General features: G+C 53.3%; 1 protein-coding gene across 1 annotated transcript in view; it reads right to left on the bottom strand.

Annotated features, from left to right (window-relative positions):
• Positions 1 to 20016, bottom strand: part of LOC144950253 (uncharacterized) — a 63380-nt gene that overhangs the window by 2155 nt on the left and 41209 nt on the right. The window contains exons 4-5 of the mRNA XM_078880317.1: positions 3732 to 4461; positions 224 to 369 (exon numbers count right to left, since the gene is read on the bottom strand). Coding sequence (XP_078736443.1) covers positions 224 to 369; positions 3732 to 4461 — 876 coding nt within the window. The remainder of the gene's footprint in view (positions 1 to 223; positions 370 to 3731; positions 4462 to 20016) is intronic.

Genomic DNA, 20016 nt, shown 5'->3' with positions numbered 1-20016 from the left:
GGGGATGGGGCGGTGGGGATGGGGCGGTTAGGGATGGGGCGGTGGGTGCACGCAGAAAACACGGACGACCGGTGACGCAGAGCACGGACGTAGGCTGCTCACACGAGCGATTCCGCCACACGTTAAACGCAGCCGCGCCGGATGCCAAGTTGAGTCGAGGGCGAGAGGTCGGGGGCAGACGAGGGCAGCGGAGCAGGACGCGGCACGGACGCGGCGCTCTCACCTCTCGGCGGCGCCGCCCTTGTCGATGTGCGTGACGAGGAGGCCGTGGGGGCCTCCGCTGCGCGAGCTGTGGCCGCCCTTCACCTGCACGCCCAGCCCCTCGCGGCCCTTCACCATGTGCAGCCGCCACACCTGGCTCTCACCCGACTGCACGAGCACACGCAGAGCGAACACGCCCGTGCACGCCACGGAAAGAGAACTCCACTGTGACTATGCACTGCTCTAAAACGTCTTAATTGTTTCATTATTATTATTTTTATTCTTTTTAAACCAAATCTACCAAACGTCCCCGCTCTCTTCTGTCGGGGATTTCCGGGTGATGCTGCAGCAGCGTCACCCCCAGATCTGTCGGGGATTTTTGCCTCGGCGTGAAAGTTTCCTGGCTTCACGCACGACCCACAGAGTGGTCAAAAAGAGTTGTCGGTAGTGCTGGCAGAGAAGTAGACGGAAGGAGGCGTCACCGAACTATTGTTGTCATTTAGAGCACCGCACACAGTCTCCCACGTGCCCTGGCATCAGGGAAGTACTGAACTATTTTTTTGTACTATTTATTCTATTTTACCAGGTAAGACCCACTGAGAAATACAGCTCTTTTTTTCAGAAGCGACCTGGCCACGAATGAGAGCCCAATAAACTGGCTTATCACGTGGGAATGTATAGCAGCCACATACTCTACATGCACGTTTCTAAGTTGTGGAGGGAAAAACCGGAGGACCCGAAGAACATGGGAGTAACACAAAAACTCCAAACATACAGCAGCAGGCGTCAGGGTCAGGATCCAACCAAGGCCCTCCTGTATACCAGGCGAGGTAGTTAACATCTCCTAGCCACCGTGGCATCCAATTGTTGGTCGCGTGGCGATCACAGCCGGTGCTCTTCCTTCTCAGCTGTGAAACGTTGCCAACCGAAACGAAAACAAAAAAACTCACTTTTATGATCGTGTCATTTAAACGCAGTCTTTAGCGACTGGGCTGACGCTCTCCGTGAACTTGTCACAGCTGAAGTCACGGGCGTACGGAATCCAGATGTGAACCCGGCGTCTCGGCGTTGCCGCCTCAGACTCCTGAGTCACTCAGCCGGCTCAGCTCCTCTGAAAGCTGATTGCAATTGCGACCGTCTTGCAAAAGGCGGTAATTACTCCTGGGCATCGCCCATTTGGCCATGCAAGCTTTGTCTGCGTTGCGTGTGTGCGCTTTTTTTTTATTACCAGACTTGATTGTTTGTTCACATTTGCGGTGCTTTGCAGGCGGTGCCGCAGGGATTGTGCAGAAATAATGTACATGAGGGTGGAGCGGTGACACAATGATTAGCACACCGCACAATGAACCCCAGCTGAGCTGAGATTGATTTGCGGGCGCGGCTAACATCAATGGCGGGTGAGTCCTTCCTTCCCCCCCCCCGCCTCCCCCATTTGCCAAGCCGTGTTGACCAGTGCGGTGAAGTATGGTCGAGTAACCCCCAACACCGACACGGCATGGGAAGGTTGACCACCGCACCCCCACTCCGGATCAATTCAGATACCGAAGATGATGGCGAGTGTCCGGGAACCGTGGGGTTCGTAGCGCAGTGCGCTAACCACTACCCTACCGCCCCTGCACGCACATACACACGCAAGCACACACACGCACGCGCGCGCACGCACGCGCCTTTTGAATGCGCCTAAAATTAATTTCCCATCGCCGGCTCAAGTGCGACGCCACCCCTATTTTCATTTCAACAGCCTCCACGCTTAATTGCCCCCTATCCCACCGTCTGTTTGTGACTTAATTTCAAAATCGTCGTCACCACGGCGACGCAGGTACGTAAATAAATAATTAACCGCTATGAATGCGAGGCGTGAGAGACATGGAGCGGAGGACACGAGCGAGACGGAGTGATGGAGAGCGGCTGGCTTTCTATCACCACGGCAACGTTGACGACTGCCAGCCCAGCCACTTTCTGTGCCGCACGCGAGCCCGGGAGCCTCGGTACGGGCTCGGATGAATGCATCCCCCCTCCCCTACCAACCCCTACCCCCCTCTCTGGTTATGAAACTCAGCACCCGTTCACACCCCCCCTCCCTCCCCTCCCAAAGAGAAAGATCACACGTACAGCCTGAAGAGACTATTATATTCTTAAGTTTTTTCGGTAAAGTCACGTAGGTAAAACATTAAAATTAATAAAAGTAAAATAAAATAAAAATCACGACGTTTCGGAGGCAACACAAGCTTCCGTCTTCAGGTGGAACCGTCACAGCCACTTTTATTAATTTTAATGTTTTACCTAAGTGACTTTACCGAAAAAACCTAAGAATATGAATCATTGCAGTCACGAAAGCTTCAAACCTGAACAGACTGTTGGGGCAAGTTCTGTTCGCGGGTAAGCGATAAAGGCCGGCACGGCACACGAGGAGGTGGGTGGCCAACACCACGCCCGGCGAACCTTTCTCTTCACGGTAGCGATGTTTACACACCACTCCAGGTACTCATTTGAGGCTGAGTCGATGTAGGGTAGGCGCAAGACCGGTTCAGATAATCGTCACCGGTGTTGACCGTGAGCGAAAATCGAACCCTGGTCGCCAGGTTCGTAGCGCAGCGCGCTAACCACTGCACTACTGCTCTCCACACACACAGACACAACAACACAAGCACCGTCCAAGCCTACGGCTGTGTTACCTAGAATAGCCAAATGCCAAACTCTTTATTCAGAATTTCTAAATGTCATTTGTGCTCGAGGTGGCTGAGCGGCTCAGGGTGCAGGGGTCAGAGGGCACCGAGACGGCGCTGCTGAGACCCTGGGTTCAACTCCGGGACTCTGGACGCCTGTCAAAGTGTGCTGAGTGGATGAAATTTGGCTTCGAAAAATTAATTAGCAACACATTCCAGTTTGGACAAGCAACATGAATGCTGTTCTATGGGCACGCCTGGGAGTTGTGTCTGTCTGAACGTAATACTCATTTTCTTCAGATAATGATGATGATGATGTTGTTTATAATAATAATGCCCGTATTTGTTACGAATGATGAATCTTCACAATAGGGCAGAGTGAGTTTTTTTTAAGTGGTTGGAGGCAGCGGAGCAAGCAGGTTGCCGATCTGTCTGCGAAGGGGATGAGCATCGTCAGCACGGCACGGACCAAAATTTAAATAAACGTTTCACGTGTTTTGTCGCAATTTTGTTTTAGTTTCGTGCTGTTTTATCGAGGTGACTCATCAACCAGCTATTGCCCAGGGTGTTTTCCGGTGAAAGTTCTTTGATACGATGGGCCTAGCTTAGTGTTTATGCTCTTGCTTTTGTCTTTTTGGTGATTCCCCCCACCACCCCCGCAGGTCACTCTTGCCAATGTCACCTGGCTAAACAGAATAAACGTAACCTATTGATGGAGAGGCAGTTTGCTCAAACATTCGGCAGATCAATATGCCGTCCGCTGATCATTTACGTCGATTCTCGCTGGGAGTGGGGGGGGAGGCTCTGTACTGCGAAACAAAGCAAGTGCACGAGGCCGCAGGCAAACGGACGCGCGAAGAGCACCTGCAAGACGAGCGATGCCCCGAGGTCGGCGCTCGCTCCGTGGGTCGCGTGCCGCTGCGACGCCAGCGGCGGTCTCGCCTCGGCGTCCGTCGCCGCGCCGGGCCGTCGCGGGGCGCCGACGGCCCGGGGACCGTCCGCGAGGGCGGCGCCGCCGGTGGCGACCCCGTCCCCGCGGACGCTGCCGTTGCCCCACAGCCAGGACGACGCCGCCGGATTGGCCGGCTCGAACGACGATCGGCGGGAGCCACCGCCGCCACCAACGTTGCCGCCGTTGCCACCGCCGCCGCCGCGGTCTAGCTCGGAGCGGCAGAACACACCGGAGTCTCTCTGATCGCCGGCGTCGACGCCGCCGCCGTGCCGCGGCGCCGTTGGCGCGGTCACCGTCGGCGCCGTCACGCCGTTCTCGAGCGAGTCGCGCGGCGTGGACGAGCGCGAGTAGACGCCGAGCTTGCGCGTCCGGCAGCCCGCGGGCCGGGCCTCGCCGGACGACGACGACGATAACGACGACGAGGAGCAGGAGGACGACGACGAGGAGGACGACGAGGAGGAGGTTGGCACCGGAGGGCGGGGCGCGGGATCGGAGACGGCGGCCGAGGTGGCGGCGTGCGTGGCGACGGCCGTGGCAGGGTTGGCCCGGCTCGGGGAAGGTGGCGACGGCGCCCTACGCTTGACGCGGCGGAGCATGACGAGGTGCACATGGCCTGCGCGCCAGCTACGCTCCACTAGCGCGCTGGGGGGGGGGGGCAGAGGGAGGGGGGCACACAAGCAACAGCATTAATTAGGCATGCAATGAATAATTCACCCCCACCGCCAGCGATTTGATGAATTGCCACCAAAATTGGGGGGGGGGGGGGGGGTGGTTCATAAATTGATGAAAGAAAGTTATTTTTGTCTCGTTCATTTATATATTTTTTTCCGTCTGCCCTGTAAAGTCCCTAATGCGCTCCAACAGCTCAAATGCCACATTCAGCATATAATCACCGTCATGGGGCGTGCTCTATCCAGGGCTGGATGAAGCGGCCACTTTGCTTTCGCCACTCCCCACTGTCCCACGAGGTCATGCGTGAGCTGATCTCATTGCCCCATCTTGGCTGATTCATAACCGGGCTTACTCAAATTAAATTGCTCGTCTTGGTTGTGTAAATTGCTGTTTTTCCCAAGAAGGATTTGTTCTTCCAGCCACCTGTGGTACCCATGGCACGCACCGCGGGGAGTCGAGTCAAGGATTGCTTGTCACAACTGAACCACAATACCTTTTGCTCATCTCGTCAAGCGGCGGCTTTTGGCTGGCCATCGAACAAAGACGGTCACAGCATCGCGCACTTTCAGATGCGCTTCTGCGGCTGTCTGGAATGCTATTCCTTCCGATATAAATAATCCACGAGGACTATGCTCTTTTAAATCATCTAGACTAAAACTAATTTCTTTAGAACTGCTTTTTTATGTTTAGCTTTGTCGAACTTGCTTACGTACTGTGCGACAGAAGTTCAACGCACCGACATGCATACGTAGTGCATGGGAAAAAGAGAAAGCAACGGGAAAGGGAAGAGAGAAGTGAATGGCAAATGAGAGGAAGGGCCCGGACAAATGATGAGAGAGGGAGAGAGGAGGAAGATGGCCTCGACACCGCTGCTGCCGTTGCTGCTGCACGGAGCCACGGTTTTGACTTCACAGGGGACGGCGGGGAGAGCGGAGGTGTTCGGCATGGGGGCCACGTGGTTTACGGCAGGCTTGAGCTGAGTTAGATCGCGAGCTAGAGATCTACAGGTGGCAGGGGAGGGATTCAGAGTGGGGGTGGCCACTCGGGGGCCCCGTGGCTAACGGCAGGCTTGAGCTGAGTTACGTAGACATATTTAATGGGCGGCCACTGGTCGGTAACGTGTGCCGTGATTAACAAACTTGCGGTGGCAGGTTTAACACCACGTTCACATTTACGCGATCTAAGCCATAAAAAAAATACCTCGATTATGGATAACACGCTTATAGTTTGTGCCCAATTGTTAACTGTCCGTGACTGGATGAAATCGATCGCACGTGGCTTCTTCCGACTTAACCCGAGGACCCGCTGCGTCTCAAATGCATTTGCACGGAAGCGCAGAGACGGCGGCGTTTCTACCTCGCGGGCGCGCAGGGCGCACGCGGTTTCGCAGCCACACTGCGCATTCGATCCGTCCTCTTGATTTTTTCCCAAACAAACAAACCGCGCGCGTTTGAGTAACAAAGCCTAAAACGTGAATTGCACCAAACCCTGGACAGAGACTCCTCTATTTACGCACATTCGACTCACAAACTTTCTGAGATACGAACAAACATGTCCCTACGTCCAGTTGCCTGTTTGAACCGAGAGTCGTAAGTTCAACCGTCGCGCAATAGACGGCGGCGGTGGCATCTACACCTGCAGAACGTGAAGAACCAGTGGCATCTACATCTGCAGAACGTAAAGAATCGGTGGCATCTACATCTGCAGAACATGAAGAACCGGTGGCATCTACATCTGCAGAAAGTGAATAACCAGTGGCATCTACATCTGCAAAACATGAATAACCAATGCATCTACATCTGCAGAACGTAAATAATAGGTGGCATCTACATCTGCAGAACAAAAAGAACCGGTGGCATCTACATCTGCAGAACATGAAGAACCGGTGGCATCTACATCTGAATGACATGAAGAACCAGTAGCATCTACATCTGCAGAACATGAAGAACCAGTGGCATCTACATCTACATAACGTGAAAAACCAGTGGCATCTACATCTACGGCAGATGACACACCTTTTAAAGCCATTCGCCCCCTGTTTAGTGCATATGCCGTACAACACGCTTGGAATGGATGAGAGTAAAGTTCGACTTGCGAACAGACCTCTAGGAACCTAACTCGTTCGTAAATAGTGGAGTCCCCGTATTCGCTTTGCGATTCATTGGACTTCTTGCTCCACAAATGGCACGGAATCAAATTATTCAGCTTCTTCTGTTGCACGAACCAAAAGGCATAAATAAATCCCCCTAACACCCCCCCCTCCATCCCCCACCCCCCACCACCACTCCCAGCAGCGAGAAACGGAAGCGCCGATGCGCGGGGAAATGAGTGGGGGCCCGGGAGCCAAGGGTCCGCCCCACGTGACCTTGACGAGCAATGGATGTCGAGAAGTAAGGTCCACAATCCAATCAAGCAACTATCTGGCTTCAACGTCCCTATAACTACACATCTCGCGTTGCATTGTATACAGTTAAGTACGGGGTCTCATTGTGAGCCTATGGGTCTCTTGCATGAGTCGATGGAATCTCTGTGCGAGTCTATGTGTGGGTGGACGGGTCTCTATGCGAGTCTGTGCGTGTGTGTCGGTCTCTATGTGAGTCTATGGAATCTCTGTGCGAGTCTCTGGGTCCCTTGTTTTAGTCTACGGGTCCTCTGTGTGGTTCTATGTATGAGTCTCTGTGCGAGTCTATTGAGTCTATGTGTGGGTGGACGGGTCTCTATGCGAGTCTGTGCGTGTGTGTCGGTCTCTATGTGAGTCTATGGAATCTCTGTGCTAGTCTCTGGGTCCCTTGTTTTAGTCTACGGGTCCTCTGTGTGGTTCTATGTATGAGTCTCTGTGCGAGTCTATTGAGTCTATGTGTGGGTGGACGGGTCTCTATGCGAGTCTGTGCGTGTGTGTCTGTCTGTAGGTCTCCATGCGAGCCTATGGATATCTGTGCAAGTGTCTGGGTCTCTGTGCGGGTCGGTTGGTCTCTATGCGAGTCTGTGTGTGTGTGTCTGAGTGTCTCTGCGAAGTGCATTCCATCACTCACATCGCCAACCGTTGCCCCACAAATAGAACACCATCTCGCCATCGAAGGGCTCCTCAAACTCGATACGCGGCTAGAAACTCATCTCGGGGCTTTTCAGCCACCGCGCAGTGATTTTTTATTCTTCTAAACATCAAGTCGACTAGTAAGGGGGCGCCGTGGTGGCGAGATATTAACTCCCTCGCCTGGTATGGGGCCGTCCATAAATGACGTCACGCACCTAGGGGGGGGGGGGTCAGACATTTGTGACGATGTGTGACGATGTGTGACGAGGGGGGGGGGTTTGAGACATGTGACGTCACATCAAAATGCGCAACTTTAAATAAATATAGACAACACGTTCCACTTAATTAAATAGACTGTTTAATAACTGTTTTCTCGTACAACATCAGAGTGCAGCGCCACATTAAATACGCACTACAATGACAATAGTTTAAAGCGATTTGAAGCCTGTTTTATTTTCTATGGGAATATGGTCTGACTTTTTGTGACGCCGTGTGACGAGGGGGGGGGGTCAAAAATCGTCCAAAATCGCGTGACATCATTTATGGACGGCCCCTATGCAGGAGGTCGTGTGTTCGATCCCACCCATGACGCCTGCTGCTGTATATTTGTAGTTTGCATGTTTCTCTCTCTCTCCCCGTGTTCGCGTGGATTTTTATCCGGGTCCTCCGGTATTTCCCTCCACATTTAGAAACGTGCGTTTCGAGCATTTGGCTGCTGTAGATTTCCACGCGATGAGCCACTTCGTTGAGCGATCATTTGTGGGCAGGGCGCCTCTGAAAAAAGAGCTACATAGCTCAGTGGGGCCTTAGCTGTGGGCAGGGCGCTTCTGAAAAAAGAGCTACATAGCTCAGTGGGGCCTTAGCTGTGGGCAGGGCGCCTCTGAAAAAAGAGCTACATAGCTCAGTGGGGCCTTAGCTGGAAAAAAAATCATGATCGTAAAATAGTTTTCAATGGAAAGCTCCAACTTGAGCGGGGAAAGTAGGCCACTCGGCTAAAAAAAACGAAAGAGAGTTCATTTATATTTAATCCCCCGTGTTATTTGTCGCAAGACCTTCCAAATGTTCATTTATACCATTATATATTTATATAATTGCATTAATATTATATTCGCCTTGCCATTTGTCGGAAGACCTCTCCCGGTTTTCCGCTGCCGACGAGTGTCTTGCCCCCCCCTCGCTCTCCACACAAGAAGCGTGGCCACTCACCTCCGCGCAGCGCCCTGTCCACGTGTACACGCCGCCCGCCACGTGACATCAAATCGTGCAGCGCGTGGCACTTCGTAGTGCTCGATCGCCGAAGCGTTCGCAAAGCAAGCGAGCGGCAGTGTGTGCGCGTGCGTGTGACTGACGATAATTTAGAAGGACGACCAACCGCGGATGAGAGACAAATATTTCACAAGCCTGACCCTGCCCCCGTCGGAGTGTCTGCTGGAACAGCACATGCACAGATATTACGTTTCTCGTTTGAGGCAGTGTTTACGAACGACGCGTGATGATTTCGGCATTCTCAGCCGAAGCCCTCGCACCAGCTCAGGGTGCCGTTCCTAAGAGGTTGCTCAAGTGATCATCATCATCGTGAGCCATGGTCAATCCACTGCTGGGTAAAGACCTCCCCAAGCCGTCACCGTCTCTCGTGGGTTTGGCTGTGGAAAAATCCACGCAACACTGCACTTGACAATGGAAATCAATTCGTAGTCGTATAAGATGCATGAATGGAGTGATGCGTGTAAAATTCAATTATTCCCAATGCATGACGTGTTGCTTGTGACCGACTCATTGACACCGCTAATAGATTCTTACGCGCTTACAAAATGACAAAAGTTAAATATTCATTCAGAGGTGGCCGAGTAAATATTCGCGTAGAGCGGTGGTTCTCAACATTTTTGGTATGCCCCCCCCCCTAATCAATAAGCAACGAGGGTCACGAAGGCCACAATGCACAGACAGATCACGTGTTCACACACCCCAGTCACACATGGTATCCGTAACGATTTGTTTGAAGATGCGTTTCAGTGTGTTCTGCTGCCGCGACGTCGCGCCAACGTTCCCAGCGAACGCTCTGAATTTCTCCTGCACGGTATCCACGCCGCAGCCTGCGCGAACTTCACCACCCCCCCCACCCCCCATAATATATATATTTTTAGGTTAGATCGCGTAACCCTCGTTGTTTACGTGATCTAACCCAAATAACTTATATTGTGTAAAATGTACGCGATCTAACCCAAAAAAAAAACTATATTATGGATGACATTGGTCGCGAGAGCCGACGTTGTCAAACTTCACACCCGAAAAGCTTCGGCAGCGGAAATTGTCGTCGGCGGCGGCGGCGGTGGAGTCAGAGACATAACCCAGCGCGTCGTGCCACGCGAGCCAGGAGAAGAGGTGGCATCGCGACGAGGTCGCCCCAGACAGCGGGCGTCACGCGGCCCTCCTTAACTCGCCCGAACAGCTACACGGAGTCTCACTCGCCTTGCTCGCTCGCTCTCTCGCTCCTGTGCGGGTCCGATTATCGCGCTCAGGAGCGTGCGAGCGTGGAGCTGTTTGTTGTTGTTGTCGTTGTTTTCCTTGCTAATTGTTGTGGTTTGCCGTTGTTGTTTTTCATCCGCCAAACACACGAGAGCTGTTCACCCTAATTAAGTTGAATCGTTGCATTTGAAGAATAACATGCACGCATGCGAGAGTCAGAGCGGGTGGAAGCGTGGGTGCCCTTGCTCGCGAATGGCACTTGCCCCAACAGTCTGTTAAGGCTACGCGGGGCACCTTTGTCTTTTGTGCTCACAGCGGTGAAGCGGCCTCCAGCACTGAGAGCGCGGAGGGCTGGAGTAGAAATGCACCCCCTACCCCACCAGCCATCTCCAGCCAACCCCCGTGATGTATCTGACAGGGAGCACCCTCGCCTACAGATATCTTGGCAGGCAGTTCACCTGCATTTGTTGAAGCAAGCCCCACTCCGCCGATAAGACGCATACATATCGAAACCGGTCCAGAGTGGGTTTTCTTTTGCTCGGCATTAAAACAATTGCCCGATGATGATGGATGTAATTACCAGCAAAACGTCGTACTACTCAAAAATTGTTGTGGATTCACTCTTCAACACACCGGTGGGCTAAAGTAGTGAACTATTTTGTCTTTTGTCAACGTGCCACTTTTTTTTACTGATTGGCCGTGTCGGGTGGTGGAGGGTTACGACACATTTATAAATAACGCAATCTAACCCAAAAACGTGTATTATGAATAATATTGGTCGCGAAAGCCTACGTGTTAAACCAATGGGTGCTGGGAAGAACGAAAAAACCCAATCACTCCCAGAAGACCGTGCGGCTGATGAGATGTGTTAAAAAGAAAGAAAAAAAACATGAATTTTTTTTTTACGAACAGGACGTTGCTTGTCTCATTATTTATGAATTTCAGTCAGCTGGTATGAGTTCGGTCCCCATGAATGATCATCCTCCCCCGCACTCGACCCCCAACCACCCCCCATGATGCAGCTGTCTGGGATTTAGGACTGACCTTTGTTATTGAGTCAATGCTGTTGATGGAACTCCCGGAGGGGGGTGGGGGTTATGAGGCTGACGGGAAGCGTGAAAAGTATTTTTACGAGCAAAAACGTGCACTTGTTGCTGCGTGGCGAGAGAAATACGAGAATTGAGAGTTTTTATTTTATTTTGTTGGATTGGCAAGTGAGGAATTCTCTATCAACCCCTCGATGCAGAATTGCCCATCGCCTCCTATCGATTGTTTTCCTTGCTACGGCAACGCTGTTGACAAATGTGTTGAGTTTAAATTATCAGTCCAATTAGTGCCCTGATGAGATCTCTCTCTCTCTCCCCTCCCACGCTGACCGCCTCCTCCTCCGCGTGTGGGACTCATCACGATGCGTCTCTAATGTCCCGGGTCTTTAAACTGCGCTGTTATTGATGTTGTATTCTACGGAGTGTGACGCATTCTCTTCCCACCACCACACCTACCCCCCACCCCCCCACCGTATTTAAATAAAACATGTTGGGGGTGCGTATTCTAATTTGGTAGGTGCGCAACAGCCGATGTCGATTCTCGCTCACGGTCACCAACAGCTGTGACGAGCATCTGGACCAGTTCTCTGGGCCTCCCCTAGGTCGACTTAGCCTCAAACGAATACCTGGTGCTATGCGAAAACGTCGTCACTGGGGAGACAAAGGCGGCCGGGCATTGTGCTAGCCAACCCACCCCATCTTGTGCCGTGCCGGCCTTCATAGGTGCACTTATCCCAATAGTCTGTTTAAACCATACGTGGGGGGGGGGATCTTTGTCTTTTGAGACGAGATTTGTGCAACTTGTTGTCGATACGGGGCACAAGCTTGAGGTGCGTCTTACTTCCCGGTGTGTCCCGTAATCGAGCCGCCACGCCCCTTGACCAGGTGACGGCGCGTGGCCGCATGGCCCCACCCCCATCCCCCACCCCCCACCCCCCGCTCCTTAAACACAAAGGCGCTCGTCATCGTCACGCACCTGGGGTAATTAAGTGGGCCAGGGCCGACCTGCCAAGGGCCACCCCGAGGGGGTGTCCCTCGCCGACCCTCGAGCCGACGTCTCAGTCCTTGGGCATTCAAATGTTTCTCGCTTCTTGTTGTTGCCTTTTGCTGGCCCGAATGGTTCTAGCAGCTGCGTTTTCGCGACAGAAATGTGGAATGCGAATCTTTGTAACCTCTCCCCACCACCACCACCACACCCCCCATCCATTCCAACCTAACATCAACCCTTCTCCCACCCACCCGCTCACACACACCCACCCACCTTCCCTCAAATCCGACATCACCGGTCAATTCCAATCAATGGGAGTCCCTCCCCCCATGTATGCACAGTACGCGATTTGTTTGCAACGGGTTTTTCCGTGCAAGTCTCAGCGACGTTTGACCATACTTCACCACGCAGGCCAGTGCAGGCTGGTGAAGGGGGAGGGGCGCGGCGGGGAAGGGGTTGGGGTAGCTGTGGCTGGGACTGGTGCAGATATCACTCGCCACGGATGTTGACCGTGGCCAGGAATGCAACTCAGGTTGGCCCGGGTTGTTCAGACCGCAGGGCACTGAACCCCACTGCGCCAGCAACCGCGGCACCGCCGCTCCGCAACTAAATCTGCTCGTCGTGAATCAACTTCGTTTCACCAGAAAGTGAGATCCCATTGAGGCCATACGTCTCTTTTTTTACATTGGAGACCTGTGGGGCGGGGGGTGGTGGGGCGGATAGCAACGGAGACATAGGAGTGGGGGGGTGGGCTGGTAGGATATGAGTTGGGGGGGGGGTCTAATAGCAATTGCACAGGGAGATTTAAAAATTCAGGGGTCCAAGGTGAATTATAGAGGGTGACGAGCATCATTGGGGGGGGGGGGCTCACGGAGTCGTGTGGGCTTCACCACGGTGGAGGTTGGGGGGCTATGTGGGGGCGGGGGGGGAGTTCCAATCCTCAGAAGGAGGAATTCCGAGCCTCCCGAGCGCGGGCTGCCACCACGGGCGCGTCGGCACTGAACACGTGACCTCACCGCGCTATTTAAAGGAGACGTCGTCGTCTTTAAAAGGATCCGCTGGGTGTTGCAATTTTTTTATTTGACGTATAGCTCCCACACGTGGGTGTGAAGGGAGGGGGGGGGGGTCACCGTGGAGGTGCCGCCTATAAATAATCGGATCTGTGGGTCGCATTCGTGACGCGTGGTTCCCGTCATCCTGCGTGCCTCTCTCAACTCACTAATTCCTGTCTTGCGGGCCATCGTCTCTCCATGTCAATTATTCCACAACGGTCCTTAAAATTCTGCCTCCTCCTCCTCCACGGGGCTCCCTACTGCAGGAACATTTCCCACTCGTGTGATCGGTTTTGCCTTCCTGGTTTCCGCTCTCTCTCTCTCTCTCTCAACTCACTCATTACCGTCCCGGGGCCATCATCGTTACCGTCCGGGGCCATCATCTCCACGTCCACTCCACCCACAGTCAAATCCTGGTTCAACACTTCTGGCCACATATTTCTCGAGCATACCTAGGTCTGCCTCTCGGTCTGTGCCCTGTGCCCTGGCCCGTTGCACGTAGGTTAACGGAGCAGACACCGAATAGTACAAACAAGAAGGTGAAAAAGAAAAGCAATGGAATGGAGATGGTAAAAGAGGTTAAACAAAAGGGATTTAAAAAAAAATCGAATCGTGACTCCGAATCGTGGCAATTGGTAAAATGACTGAGGGAAGAGGAGTTCGGTGAATTCCACACTTAGAGGGTACAACGTCTATCATCCAGCAGAGGATTGACAAAGCTGCTGTAAATTACCATAATTAATAATTTATGGATTATTGAAAAAAGAAAACACTTTGAAGTGTATGAAAATGAGGTATTATAATTATTTTTAAGACCAAAAAAAAAACCCTGCCACTATCTCGGACTCTTTTCACGAAGGCCCTGCATTGGAATGCTCGGCCAATTCCATGCAAGGAAAGGAGTCGTTGAAACGTGCGGTGGATCAAAATCGGAGAACCCACCAGAGGCATGTTACACGAGAGGATTGCTCAAAATGTCCTGGGCACAGATTGTCCAGTCGTCAGGAAGCCCTCTCGCTGTGTACCCGTCACATCTTCTGGTCACCGCGCATCCCAGCGTGGGCTTGAGAACGTCCAGAGTTTAGTCGCCGGCATTTCGCCTCCCCTCCGATACGCCGGATCAACGTGTGCGGCGCGCGCGCGTGCCACAGCGCCCTATCGATTGCACGAATCAGATACAGAGTATGCACAGCGGTGTAAAAACAACCTTCCACTGTGCGTCTCCACGTACGAATACAATACACTTTCATCGTCAGCATCATCAGCAGCAGCAGCCTCCGTGGCCTTCTGCTCGCGTTCGCACCGCGTCGTGGCCGCGGTCGATAAGGACTCGGGACCCTTGTCGAGGGATGCGGACGGATGCCGGGGATGGAGGATGTCACGCGTGGCGCGGCGGCGGCGGCGGCGCCGTTTGCCTCTGAGCGATTATATCGGGTGCGCTCTCCATCTCTCTCTCTCGCTCTCTCCCCCTCTCTTCATCTCTCTTTCACACTCTCTCCCTCTCTCCCTCGCTCTCTCTCTTTATCTCTCTCGCCCTCGCGCTCTCCCTCTCGCGCGCGCGCTCTCGGGAGTGTTGCGCAATCAACCGAAACCTCTAGCCAGATCCGTAATTTCCGTTCTCTAAAATGAACGTGTTCCAATAAATACAAACACCCGATTCTATTTGTTGTTGTTTTTGTTTGCGAAAGTACCGATGCTGTGTGTGCTACATGTCACAACCACGAACAGCAACAACAACAACAACAGATGGTTGTGTATTTCGAAAGATGTTGCGCACACGGCCGATATGCTCTCCAAGCTGACTTGAGTTTTTTAGGGGAAATAACAGAACATCCTTAGGCTCCTAAATGTGACTCTTTGATTTGTCGAGCATTGACAATGATCCGTAAGAATCAGAAAGGGGAGGGGGGGTATTCGTTTGGCTGTTTGAGACTGGCAATCAACGCCCGCAGCCTTGAGCATCCTTAAAGGTGCCGTCGCCTGGCTCTCCGCTTCCTGTTGAGTTGGGGGGGGGGGGAATGTAAGTGGCAGCTGGGGCAGGACACGTAGCCGGAAGGGACGATGGCCGGTGGGTCGAGACCGATGACGGAGTGGCAGCCAAAGGAGGGAAGCGCGCACGCGAGCACGTCCAGTGAGCAGAACGAGCGATGCGATTTGGCGCTCGCGTGAAGGTGTTACATAGGTGGATTATGAACATCGCGGGGTGTGAGAGAAATGGCCTTCATTCAGCAGTGGATTGAGCATTGCTGCTGATGATGATGATGATTACAGAAGGCGATAAACCCAAGACCGAGCAGAAAGAGAGAGAGAGCGGGAGACGGAGGGAGACACGGGCGTCGTACCTGTCGCATTTTTCAGCAGCGGTCTAGCGAAGAGCATCGCCCCAAAGAGCGGGGCTAGCCTCTGGGAAACTCGCAGCGAAATACCGCGGTGCATTTTCGATTAAATAAACTGTGTAAAAAAGAAAAACTGTTTTATATATTTTTAGCGGGGGGGGGGTGGGGGGGAATGTAATCTATTTATTATTTCTGCAGCCCTTCTGTTTTCGTGTAAAAATCAATATACTGTGTAAAAAATAAATCCTGTTATATATTTTTTGGGGGGGCGGGGGGGGATATCATTTATTTATTACTTCTTCAGCGCTTCAGTCTTCGTGTAAAAATAAATAAACACATCGGCGTTGTAGATCTCCCAATGTAAGCGCTACGAAGTCTACAAAGGGCTCGGCCATGCTCTTAACATATTTGTATTATTATGTTGAATTATTATTATTACTACTTGACTGTATACGCATTAAATAGTAATCGTTTCAACCGCTGGCTTTGGAGAAAACGGGGCATTGAAAAAAATCGCTCGTTTTTTTCCGCCACGAAGCAGCGATGGAACTTTAAAGAGGGAATGTCTCGCTCCAGAGCAGCAGTGGGACTCAGCATCGCACCCAGGAGCAAGTCCCCCCCCCTCTCTCCCTCTTACACACTCTATTTCTCACTTACACTCTCTCTCTCTAATTTCCTCTTTTTCACTATGAGACCTCCTTTACCAGTGGCAAAATATAGTGATAGGTTTTTACCCTTTCAACTGGTACAAAAACTGACACCTTTACACTCTCTTTCCTCTCTCACTCTGCGGCCTTTTCAGCTTTCACTTTCTCCTACCGCCTCCGCCCCCGTCCCTCTCTCTTTTCCTCTCCGATCTCTCGCGCTCACCTCACTCCCCACCCACACATCCATCCGCACACACGCGCCGCTCTCCTTTCCACTCCCCCCTCCCATCTCCTCTCATCTGCTCCCCCCACTCTGCCCACGTCTCATCTCCTCAATTTGCCCCCATTACTTCGCTCACCTCTTCGCGCCCGGATGAAGATAATGTTACGTTGTTGCTGCTGCTGCTGTTGTTGTTTGGCACAACAACACAACCACACAAACACCTCGTACAGCCTTTAGGGGACTGTTGGGGCAAGTGCCGTTAGCGAGTAGCACCGGTGAAGGTCGGCACGGCACACGAAGGCGATGGGTAGCCAACACCACACCCTGGCTTGACCTTCTCTCCCCGGTGCTGATGTTTACACACCGCGAGCCAAAGCACTCGTTTGAGGCCGAGTCGACCTAGGGGAGGGCCCGGGACCGGTGCAAATATTCGGCACCGTTTTTGCCGATGACAGCGGGACTCGAGCTGCGGTCGACTCAGCCGGGTTCGTCGCCGAGTTTGCGCTAACCGCTCTCCCACCGCTCACCGTGTCGTTGCACACATGCGTACAAAGACAATGATCCCCCGTACAGCCTAAACAGGCTGTTGGGGCAAGTGCTGTTAGCGAGCACCTATGAAGGCGGGCACGGCACACGAGGGGGTGGGTGGCCAACACCACTCCCAGCCGCCTTTGTCTCCCCAGTGGCGATGTTTACACACCGCAACAGGTTCTCATTTAAGGCCGAGTCGACCTAGGGGAGGCCCAGGACTGGTTCAGATATTCGTCACTGGTGTTGTCCGTGAGAGGGTATCGAACCCGGGTGGCCGGGTTCTTAGCGCAGCGCGCTCACCGCTACACCACCGCTCCCCACACACACACAATGCACGCACACAGACACACACGCGCTCGCGTGCGTTCGAGATGAAGCCTACGAACAATAAATGCGCTTAAATGGCTGGGGGCGACACCGCAGGATGTTTATTAACCTGCATAATGCACTTCCTCGGCGGTGCCAGCTGTTAAGTGCGTTGATCGCGAACACCGCACAAGTGACCACGGCGCTGCATAATTGAAGCGCGGCGAAGAGGGGGGGGGAGGGCCCCCCCCCCACGCGGGCCGGAGCAGTGGGGGAAGCGAAGCGGAATCTACAATTTCCTCGTGCTCATCAGAGGCTGAGTCAACCTAGGGGAGGCCCAGGACCGGTTCAGGTAGTCGTCACTGGTGTTGGCCGTGAGCGGGAATCGAACCCGAGTGGCCGGGTTGGTAGCGCAATGCGCTAACCCACTGCGCCACCGCCTCCAAAGAGGGTGCCGCGGTTATTATTATTATTACTACGATGCACACACCAGCAGCACGTTGCTGGCGGAGCGTCCTTTATCCGTAGCTGCACCGAAAGCAGCTGCCGTGTGGAATTCTCTCCCCGCCGCACACACACGCTGGAGCAGCAGCAGCAGCAGGAGTAGCAGCATCCATCTACCTTCAATATATACCTCAAGGCTCACACCTAGTTCGGGCTCTCTTCTGGCCCAAGCTCTCACCCATCCAGGCTCTCACCTCGCTCAGGCTCTCACCTATCCAGGCACTCACCTGGATCGGGGCAGGCACTCACCTGGTTCAGGTGAGAGCCTGCCCCGAGTCACGGTTGCCAACAAGACTCATCCACGTCTCTTGAATTCTCACCAGACGGTGAAGCACAATCAACTTGAAATGTCAAAACGTATCCAGGCTCGTTGCTGCTTAGCTTCGGAGATGCAACGCAGTCGGGCGATTCGCCGCGTGGCACAGCACGTGACGAAACGAAGGAGGTGACATTTTTGTGTGTTAAAGGTTAAAAAATGACGAAAACAATTGTTTGGTGGGGGAGGGCGCCGTGGCCGTTGGCGCAGCCGGACTCATCACTCGAGCCCGGACACGAGACCCCCCCTCCCCCCCCACCAGCGCTCCAAACCCCTCTGGTTCCCAAACCAAATCCCGGATCCATTTCAAGATCGCACTCGTGGTATTGAAGATTCTCCATGGACTCGCCTCTGCCTTCCCCTCCCCGCTTATCTCACTCCATTCCCCTCAACGCACTCTCCGACCTCTTCCCTCTCATTTAATCTCACTCTACTCCCATCCACGCACTCTCCCACCTCTCACCTCACTCCACTCCCCTCCAAGCACTCTCCGACCTCTCCCCTCTCATCTCACTCAACTCCCCTCCACGCACTCTCCTACCTCTCCCCTCTCATCTCACTCAACTCCCCTCCACGCACTCTCCTACCTCTCCCCTCTCATCTCAATCTACTCCCCTCCACGCACTCTCCCACCTCTCCCTTCTCATCTCACTCCACTCCCCTCCACACACTCTCCTACCTCTCATCTCACTCCACTCCCCTCCACGCACTCTCCCACCTCTCCCCTCTCATCTCACTCCACTCCCCACCACGCACTCTCCTACCTCTCCCCTCTCATCTCACTCTACTCCCCTCCACGCACTCTCCCACCTCTCCCTTCTCATCTCACTCCACTCCCCTCCACACACTCTCCTACCTCTCATCTCACTCCACTCCCCTCCACGCACTCTCCCACCTCTCCCCTCTCAACTCACTCCACTCCCCACCACGCACTCTCCTACCTCTCCCCTCTCATCTCACTCTACTCCCCTCCACGCACTCTCCCACCACGCACTCTCCTACCTCTCCCCTCTCATCTCACTCTACTCCCCTCCACCCACTCTCTCACCTATCCCCTCTCATCTCACTCTACTCCCCTCCACGCACTCTCCCACCTCTCATCTCACTCTACTCCCCTCCACGCACTCTCCCACCTCTCCCCTCTCATCTCACTCTACTCCCTCTACGTACTCTCCCACCTCTCCCCTCTCATCTCACTCCACTCCCCTCTACGCACTCTCCTACCTCTCCTCTCCCCTCTCATCTCACTCTACTCCCCTCTACGTACTCTCCTACCTCTCATCTCACTCCACTCCCCTCCACACACTCTCCCACCTCTCCCCTCTCATCTCACTCTAGTCTCCTGTCTCCCATCGCATCTCACATTACTTTCGTCCATGCACTCTCCTTTCCAGCAACCAAGGCTTTCTGTCGAATCCTCCGCACAGTCAAGTTTCACTCAGTGGCATGTCGCTGATTCTCATCTACTGCACCCAAGGCCTGGAACTGCATTCCACCAGCAGTTCGTGCTGTCGACTCCTCGCTCCTGTTCAGGGTTAGGCATAAGTCCTGCCTCTTGGCCCCTGACTATGACTGCCCGTGTCTTCCTCTCTAAAAATTACGTAATAATTCTTCACGTTTTTGTACAGGATCGCGAGGGGCAGTCACGTGTGGCTAGCATATAAATGCAATGTGTATTCCATTGTAACCTTTAACGGCCTAATTCAACTGTTTACACAAATGCTGCTGGAGAAAACTAAAAAAACATTGGTTCCCAGACATCTCCTGGGCTGCTGAACTAAACCGTCTAATGTTTTCCATTCCCGTGCGAAAAGGACTGCCCCTTGCCCGTCTTTTCATTATTTTATTTAAAACCCAAAAATACACCCCTCTCTCACGATCTCCTCGTCACGTGCGGAACGTGTTAGAATCCGCTTAAAATAAACATCGACGGCGTCAGACGACGGCAACGTGCTATCGGAGGAGCGAACGTCTCCATCTCCCGAGCGACTACGACGCTACTGACAGTGTTGCTGATGACTGTGTGCTGATGACTGTGTGCTGATGCTGATGATGATGATTATGACGGTGTGACGA

The sequence above is a fragment of the Lampetra fluviatilis genome, chromosome 3 (assembly GCF_964198595.1).
Source record: "Lampetra fluviatilis chromosome 3, kcLamFluv1.1, whole genome shotgun sequence".
Taxonomy (NCBI): domain Eukaryota; kingdom Metazoa; phylum Chordata; class Hyperoartia; order Petromyzontiformes; family Petromyzontidae; genus Lampetra; species Lampetra fluviatilis.
The sequence above is the reverse complement of the archived record's forward strand: the minus strand, read 5'-3'. Positions and strand labels throughout refer to the sequence as shown.